The sequence below is a fragment of the Mandrillus leucophaeus genome, unplaced genomic scaffold (assembly GCF_000951045.1).
Source record: "Mandrillus leucophaeus isolate KB7577 unplaced genomic scaffold, Mleu.le_1.0 Scaffold1094, whole genome shotgun sequence".
Lineage (NCBI taxonomy): Eukaryota > Metazoa > Chordata > Mammalia > Primates > Cercopithecidae > Mandrillus > Mandrillus leucophaeus.
The window spans coordinates 235,522-245,008 of record NW_012099143.1 but is presented as its reverse complement, the minus strand read 5'-3'; the positions used below and the strand labels follow the sequence as shown (position 1 = coordinate 245,008).

At 41.1% G+C, this 9,487-nt stretch overlaps 1 protein-coding gene across 1 annotated transcript in view; it reads right to left on the bottom strand.

Annotated features, from left to right (window-relative positions):
- TRIM59 (tripartite motif containing 59) overlaps positions 1–5,781 on the bottom strand; it is a 51,369-nt gene extending 45,588 nt beyond the window's left edge. Inside the window, exon 1 of the mRNA XM_011989257.1 lies at positions 5,363–5,781. Within this exon, the coding sequence (XP_011844647.1) occupies positions 5,363–5,380 (18 nt within the window). The 5' untranslated portion in view covers positions 5,381–5,781. The remainder of the gene's footprint in view (positions 1–5,362) is intronic.
- Between the last annotated feature and the right edge of the window lie 3,706 nt (positions 5,782–9,487).

Below are 9,487 nucleotides of genomic sequence, written 5' to 3'. Positions count from 1 at the left end.
TTCAAAAGGGGGTAGGCAGCTTTAAGAAGGGAAGTCAAATGGCAAATAAATAGAAGGTAAGTTTAGCAATAATATTTGAGACATAAAGAAGACAGAACTTGCTAGGAGAGATTTTGTGAGATGACTAACCGTGGTCATTGTTGGTAGTCATCTGTACGTTTTTCTTTTCTCCTTTTTCTCTCTGCTTCTCCTTCTCTTCTTTTTCCTTTGCCTCTTTATGTTCCAGAAAATATACTTAGCACTTTGCAGGTGTTTACTACTTCATTTAATCCTCCCATGACACAGAACGCATGTATTTTCCTCAGGTAGAGAAACTGAGGTTCAGACTGATTAAGTAGTTGTTCTCATTTAACAAATTAGCTAGGATAAATAATATATGGAGGTAGGATTCAAACTCAGGCCTGCTGAAAACAGAGGCCCATGTTCTTTCCACCACACTGAGGTCTAAGAAGGGAACCGGAGCCCAAGTCTCTGCAAGTACAGAGATTTGGTGGACAATCCATACTTTATTTGAGGATCTCCCACCACCCCCTCCCCATTTTTTTCCTACTACTTATAACACTTTATAAGAATTTTGTCTTCAGTTCAAGTGTGTTGAAACATTGTATATTTTATTTTATTATTACTATTTTTTGAGACAGAGTCTCGCTCTGTCACCCAGGCTGGAGTGCACTGGTGTGATCTCGGCTCACTGGAACCTCTGCCTCCCAGGTTCAAGTGATGCTCTTGCCTCAGCCTCCTGAATAGCTGCGATTACAGGCGTCTGACACCACGCATGGCTAATTTTTTGTATTTTTAGTAGAGATGGGGTTTCACCATGTTGGCCAGGCTGGTCTCAAACTCCTAACCTCAAGTAATCCATCCACTGCACCCTCCCAAAGTGCTGGGATTACAGGTGTGAGCCATCACCCCTGGCCAACCCACTGTTCACTTAATTTCTCCCTGTGCTGCTGGTATTCAAGGCTGAAGTCTGAGGCTGATATCAATGTGAATGGAGGTTGGGCTCTCTCACCTTGGGCAATGCTCCCAATGATGTTCCTCTGGCTGGCTGGCTTTCCTCTGACTCCTGCTGGTGGCAGGCCCCTGAGTCTCTGCAGTGTCTTCTCTCTCCAGTCTTTGAGCCTTGGTCTCCACTCAGCCTCTGAGTGCAGGTGAGTCACCTTGCTCTACCTCACTGAGTCTCAGGGCAGATGTGCTGCTACTAATTCAGTGTTGGCAATGCTGGGGAGCTGTGGGTATGTCAGGGAAGCTAAATATGAAGACCTTCTTCTGTTGAACCACGTCACTACATTGAGATGGCAGCTCTCCTGTTGTGTAGGGCAGCCTGAGAGGTGGTGCTTTCCAGGAGCCTGAACAAAGTTGTGCCTATTCCCCCTTCCTATTTCTTTTCTGTTTCTACTTGAAGGATTTAGGAGAGCTGAGGTGGGTGGATCACCTGAGGTCAGGAGCTCAAGACCAGCTTGGCCAACACGGCGAAACTCTGTCTCTACTAAAACTGTAAAAATTAGCTGGGCATGGTAGCAGGCACCTGTAGTCCCAGCTACTCAGGAGGCTGAGGCAGAAGAATCACATGAACCCGGGAGGCAGGGGTTCCAGTAAGCTGAGATTGCAGCACTGCATTCCAGCCTGGGCGACAGGTGAGATTTCATCTCAAACATAAATAAATAAATAAATAAATAAATAAATAAATAAATAAATATAAAGAAAGAAAGATTTAGGGGAAAGCAGGAAAAATAAAGATCATTTAGAGAAGCCAAGCCAAGAGACTATCTTTCCCTAAACAGCCTTTAGGCAAACTGCAAGGGAAGAAAATTTAGGAGCCTTAATAACGGTCTTCATAATCAAACCCAAGACACCGCAGGCCTTGATAGAGCAATCTAAACAGTAACTGGAAAATAAGAGCTGCAGCTTCAATGAAAGGTCTACGGGAATAAGATGGAACACGAGAGAGGTGAGCAGGTCCTGAGGTGGCACTACCCTTCACATTATCCTCGCGACATTTATGGCAAATTCAGAAGAGCAGGAAGGAAGGACTGCCATTGCCAGTAAACAATGATCCTATGCGGACCTTGAGCTCTTCCTCCGACCCTTGCACACTCTTTGGCCTGGACTTAGAGTTGCAGCTGTAATGCCCAATGACAAATTCATCCTTTGTTACAATCAGCTTTAATATGAGATCCACGAGAGGAGGAACTTTGTCTTATTTTATTTACTACTGAATACTCCTAGGGCCTAGGGCCTAGCACAGCACTCAGTAAATAGAAACCTCAAGAAATATTTGTGGCCTGATTAACTGATTATTTTATAAATTGTGTGCTATGTTGAAACTTTTTTATCAGCATGTTCCGTGTTGAAGGCAATGATTCTATAGTGTATTAGCTTACTTACTTTTTTTCCATGTAATAGTTCTCATTATTATTATTATTATTATTATTTTTGTCAAAGGGCCTTGTTCTGTCACCTAGGCTGGAGTGCAGTGGCACAATGATGGCTCACTTCAGTCTCAACTTCCTGGGCTGAAGTGATCCTCCTGCCTTATCCTCTGGTGTAGCCGGGACTACAGGTGTGCACCACCATGCCTGGCCAATTTTTTTTTTCTTTAATTTTTATTAGAGATGAGGTCTGGCTTACGTTGCCTAGGCTGGTCTTGGACTCCTGGGCTCAAACAATCCTCCCACCAAAGTACCAGGATTACAGGTGACAGCCACTGCACCTGGCCATACATTTTGAGCTATACTTTAGATATATAACAATTTTTTATTACAATGCTAGTTCCATTAGAAGACGCTTTTACAGGATTTTTTTTTTTTATTTTTTGTTTTGCATAACCAGAAAACATAATCCCACAATTATGGCAAAAACATATATGGTCATTGCTATAGTTTGGATATTTGACCCTCCAAATCTCATGTTGAAATCTGATCTTTAATGTAACAGGAAGTGTCTGGGTTGTGGGGGTGGATCCCTCCCAGATGGTTTGGTTCCTCCTTGCAGTAATGAATGAGTTCTTGCTCTATTAGTTCCTGCAGAAGTTTCCCTGAGAGCTGATTGTTAAAAGAGAGCCTGGCACCTGTTCCACCTCTCTCTTCTTTCCTCTCCTGCCATATGATCTCCACGTGGCCAGCTCCCTTTCATCTTCCACTGAGGGAAGCAGGCTGAAGCTTTACCAGAGGCAGATGCTGGCGCCAGGCTCTTGTACAGTGTGCAGAACTGTAAGCCAAAGAAACCTCTTTTCTTATAAATTATTCAGCCTCAGGTATTCCTTGATAGTCATGCAAACTGACTAAGACGGCCACATTGCAAATATCCAGTAAGGCTTTAATTTGAGAACAAAGTTACTAATCTTGGATTAGTATACTATTACATCATTTTGATGCCATTCAATTTATCAAGTATTCATAAAGTATCAATTGTGATAATGAAATATTTGACATTGATAAGATATGAACCCAGTCCTCTCTTCCTGGGATGCCAGGCAGCTGCCCATATCCTTAGGAAATTGCTAAGTAACAATACAGTGAATATATGACTAATATGCTCAAATGAGTGATATTAATGGTAAATGCTCTGGGAACATGAAAGACAAAGGTGAGGTCATATGAACTATAAGAGACAAGGGAGGCTTCAGGGAGAAGTGGAGATAGCCCTGCCCAGAACCCCTTCTTAGGGGGCCCTGCTCTGGCCCTTCTCTGGCCACAGTCCAACACCAGAGTGAGGAGTCCATCAGGAAATGCCCACCAGAGCCTGCACCCACCCCCTCTCTTCTAGACCACACTCTGTGTACTGGGACCCCCAGAATTCTGGCCAAACACGCTGAGTCCACTTCTAAGGCCTGTATAAAGCCTCTTATGCTGGCATCCACAGCAGGCGAAGGAATGAGTAAAAGGTAGAAAAGCAACTAGGTGGGCCACGGGCCTGAGGCAGAGGGCCAAGGGCTGACTCTTCCTGCCCCACTACATTTAGGCACAGAACAATAATTCAGAATTAGAACTTCCCCTTCCAGGTTATTTATGAAGTATATTGGTCAACGGAGGAAGACAGAGCACATCTTCTCTTTCAAGTTTTTAGGTTAATTTGTATGATTAAAATATTTAGATATAAGTAACATTGAGCCTTATTTGTACTTTTGCCCCATAGTCAACAAATGTTATGAACAGATCTGATCAGAAAGAATGAGAAAAAGGAAGGACTGGTATGGAATGAGAACAGAATAGCTAGTAGAAATGCTCTGAACTCCGTTCAAGTGTCAAAAGTGAATCTCTCACAGTGCTTGGGATGATGGATAGTAGATGAAACATTGTTTTTGATGAAAAAGAGAAGAAAAGCCCTTACCTGAACTTGTGCATGTATGATTTTGCGAGCTAACAGCCTTCCTTTCAATAAATTCCTTTGCAGCTTAAATCAGAGTATATTTTTTAAAAAATATTTTTTAGTTTTGAAAATTGAGATCGTCTCACCTCTGTCGCCAAGGCTAGAGTGCAGTGGCATAATCACTGCTCACTGCAGCCTTGACTTCCCTGGCTCAGGTGATTCTTCCACCTTAGCCTCCCGAGTAACTGGAATTACAGGCACGTGCCACCATGCCTGGCAAATTTTTTGTACAGACAGGGTTTATCCATGTTGCCCAGGCTGATCTTGAACTCCTGGGCTCAAGCGATCCGCCTGCCTTGGCCTCCCAAAGTGCTGGGATTACAGGTGTGAGCCACTGTGCCTGGCCCAAAGTCCATTTCTCAATTGCAATTAAGACAGATATCACAAGCACACAAGAAAGGCCAGGTATAATAGAAGTGTTCTATAATAACAAACTAAAAAACAAATACAATTGAGATCAAGCAAAACGTCTAACAGGAGAATAAGAGGTAATTCAGATAATGGTCAATTCAGATAATGAAATACTATGTAGCCTTAAAAACCATGTTGAAAAAGACCATTTTGTGACTTGGGAAATTGTTCACGATATTAGTAAAAAGAACGGTATACAAAATTGTACATAGTATAAATAATGTCGTTTGTTTTTAAAAATACACCATATGCATACTGAAAAGGCTAAAAATAAATATACTATAATGGTAACAGTAATTGGTGGATTATAGACTTTTTTATTTCTCTATATTTCCAAATTATATACAATGAATATATATTACTGTTGTAATCAGAAGACCAACAACTGTTATAAACACAAACACACACATCTGAGGGACAAAGATCTGAGTGAAGAAAAAAGCAGAACTAAGAGATGTCTCCAGAGGATTCCAGTCCAGTATGGTGATGGAACATTTGTGCTTTCTCTATTCTCTCAGGAGAACCTGATGAAATAAATATAATTACATAGAAGAGCAAAAAGGAATAAACGCTTACTTACCAGTGAGGGCTGAACCATTAGATGAGACGTATCAAATGACTTCAGGAAGATGAGAAGATTGGAGCATGTGGATAGGTTAATCCGAGTGGAGGAAGCCCATAACACAAGTCTAAGTAAGGAAGAGGCTAAAGTGGAGGTGAGAGCTTAGCTTAGTAGTGGAAAGCTGAAGAGGCTCTAGGCCAGAGTGGGGCTGCTATGCAGAGACAAGAAAGGGGTCTCGGGCTGGGCGCAGTAGCTCATGCCTGTAATCCCAGCACTTTGGGAGGCCGAAGTGGGAGGATCTCGAGGTCAGGAGTTTCAGACCAGCCTGACCAACATGGTGAAACCCCCTTTCTACTAAAAATACAAAAATTAGCTCGACGTGGTGGCGGGCACCTGTAATCCCAGCTACTCAGGAAGTTGAGGCAGGATAATCGCTTGAGCCCAGGAGGCAGAGGTTGCAGTGAGCTGAGATCACGCCACCGCACTCCAGCCTGGGCAACTCCAGCCTGGGCTACAGAGCAAGACTCCATCTCAAAAAAAAAAAAAAAAAAAAAGAAAAGAAAAGAAAAAAAGAAAGGGGTCTCAACATAGTACACTGAAAGTTAACATCTGGCCTCTTCAACTCCCCTCCCTTCTCACATGTGCCTTACTGTAAAACAATCCATATTTATCCTGAGGGCAAAAAAGCAAAAGGAAAAAGAAACAAGTGGGCTCTTACCAAAATAAAATGGTCTGGTTAGGGGAAACTAGGCTTCCTCCCTCTTTATTCTGACATTTTGAGGCTCCCAGTCTGATGCTCAGCATCAGGTCCACACACTTTAAAGCAAAGTCTGCAGTTAACATGCACTGGCCAAGCATGCAGAATTCCCTGTTTTCCTAGTCTAAGGGGAGGTCTCTTGGGTAAAGAAACTGACAATCCAACAACAGAGAAAGCTCACACTAGCTACCTGGAATAATCAATCTGGTCCTCCTCCAAAAGTGCTGGGATTACAGGTGTGAACCACTATGTCTGGCCAAAAATGCTTTTGTATTATCTTTTTCTTACCATGGTCCTGTAGTGCTTTATTTAAAGCAAAGTCAAAATAAAATACACTGTGATTACAAAACTACAGAAATAAAACATATTTACATGACTCCTAAAATATGCTATCTTATATGAAAATACATTTTACCTGTTTTCAATCCCCAGTTAGATCCTTGAAAATTACAGGCCCAATACAAAAATTTCTGTCTTGAGACAAATTTCAAAATACTCTTCTTTTATAAAGACTTTAACACTGCCACCTTGTGGCAGCAAAAAACACTCTTATTTATGTAAAAAGTTATGTGTTTTATTATTCATATGGTTCAAAATTCAGTTTTAAAACATCATGTGATAAAACTCTCCCTCCAATCCTGTCCTTTCCATAGAGAATACAATGTTAATAATTTTTGTGTATCTTCTTCCAGGGATGTTTTAAGCACATTCAAACAAAAATGTATTTTTAATACAAATGCTAAAATACTACATTGCTATATATTTTGCTTTTTCAGTCTTTCAATGGTATTTTGGAGATTTTTCTGTATCAAGACATAAAAAGTCTTCCTTATTTTAAAAATAGGTGTAAAATTGTTCACTATATTGATGTTGGTTGATTTAACCAGCACATAATGATGGTTAGTTACAGTTTTTTTTTGTTTTTGTTTTTGTTTTTTTGAAACAGATTCTTGCTCTGTTGCCCAGGCTGGAGTGCAGTGGCATGATCTTGGCTCACTGGTTCAAGCTGTTCTCGTGCCTCAGCCTCCCCAGTAGCTGGGATTACAGGCACACACCACCACGCCTGGCTAATTTTTGTGTTTTTAGTAAAGACCGGGTTTCACCATGTTGGCCAGGCTTGTCTAGAGCTCCTGGCCTTAACTGATCCAACCACCTTGGCCCCCTAAAGTTCTGAGATAACAAGTGTGAGCCACTGTGCCCAGCCAGTCTAGTCTTTTCATTTTCCAAATGATGCTGCAATAAATTTGTGTGTCATTTCACACATTTTAGGAAGAGTACATATATTTATAATTTTGATAGATTTTATCAAGTTTACCTCTCCTGAGTTTGTACCAATTTGCACTCCAAACAGGAAGACATGAGGGTACTGTTGTCTTATGTCAATGACATTTTGTTATCCAGACTCTTGATCTTTAGCAATTTCATTAGAACAAAAATGGTTTCTTGCAGTTTTAATGTGAATTTCATTTACTATAGGGGAGGCTGAGTAAATTTTCATATGTTTAAGACCCTATATTAGTTTGCTAGGGCTGCTGAAGCAAAGTACCACAAACTGGGTATGGCTTTAAATAACAGAAATACATTGTCACAGTCTGGAGGCTGGAAGTCTGGGACCGAGGTATCTTGCAGGTTTGTTCCAAGGGGTGTGAGGAAGGATCTGTTCCATGCCTCTGCCCTATCTTCCAATAGGTTGCTGGTAGTTCCTGGTATTCTTTGGCTTGTAGAAGCATCACTCTGATTACTGCCTTCATCTTCATGTGGCCTTCTCCCTGTGTGTATGTCTTCAGATTTTCCTTTTATATTTATTTTTACACCTTTCTTTAAGGAGACCAGTCAAATTGGATTAGGGCCCCCCCTACTGACTTCATTTTAACTAGATTACCTCTCCAAAGACCCTATTTCCAAATAAGGTCACATTCTGAGGCACTGGGGGCTAGGATTTAGACATAGGAATTTTAGGGGAATACAATTCAACCCATAACAGAGCCAATTATATTTTCTTACATTTTCTGTTGACATAATTTATCTAATGAGCCTTTTAAAATTGGCTGGGAATGGTGGCTCACGCCTGTAATCCCAGCACTTTGGGAGGCTGAGGTGGGAGAATTGCTTGAGCTCAGGAGTTTGAGACCAGCCTGGGCAATATGGTGAAACCCCATCTCTACATAAAATACAAACATTAGTCAGGCATGGTGGCTCCTGCCTGTGGTCCCAGCTGCTCGGGAGGCTGAGGCTGGAACATCACTTGAGCCCATAAGTGGAGGTTGCAGTGAGCCGAGATTCTGCTACTGCACTCCAGCCTCGGTGACAGAGCAAGACTCTATCTCAAAAAACAAAACTAAATAAATAAAATAAAATTGATGTGTAGGACATTTTCACGTTAGAAAAATTAGGCCTTTGTCTAGGATGATTAGAAATATTTTCTCAGTTGCTTCACTTTGCTTATGGTTTTCCTGTACAGAAATTATTTTTTACGTAAATAGATTTGATCCATTTCTTGTTTATGACTTCTGAGTTTTTGTATATAGCCAGAAATATCTTCCCCATCTTCCCCATGTTGCAGTTGTATGATAATTCTTGCAGGGCTTTCCACTAGTACTTTTATAGTATTAGTGTTTGCTTTTATTCATTTGGATTTTTTTTTTTCTGGTAGGATATGTGATGTATAAAGCCAATTTTCTCTCTGGGTGTCTACTCAGTTTTCATATCTCCCCAGTTATTTGACATGCTACCTTTAATACATGGTATGTTCCTATCCTGGGTCTAATCTGGATTTTTCAAAAATTTGGCTCCAGTGAACTGCTGATTAATGAGCCAGTTCTATGCTATTTTAATTACTGAGAATGTATATTTTAAAATTTGACAAAGCTAGTCCCCCTTTTCAGAATATTCATGAATTTTTTTTTTCTTTTAAAAGATCAGCTTAGGATAACTGACATCTTATGTCTTTTTATTTGAGAAAATCACGTAACTTTTTATTCAAATCTCCATTTGTGTTCAACAGTAGCATTTAAAAAACTAAGCTGGGTGTGGTGGTTCATGCCTGTAATTCCAGCACTTTGTGGGAGGATTGCTTTAGCACAGGAATTTGAGACCAGCCTGGGCAACATAGCAAGACCCTGTCTCTACAAAAAATTTAAAAAAATAGCTGGGTGTGGTGGCACACATCTGTAGCACCAGCTACTTGGGAGGCTGAGATGGGAGGATCACTTGAGCCCAGGAGGTCGAGGCTGCAATGAGCCGTTATCACACCACTGCACTCCAGCCTGGGTGACAGAGTGAGACCCTGTCTAAAAAAAAAAAAAAAAATTTAAGCCAGGCGGGGTGGCTGGTGCTTGTAATCCCAGCACTTTGGGAGACAGAGTGAGACCTTATCTCTAAAATAT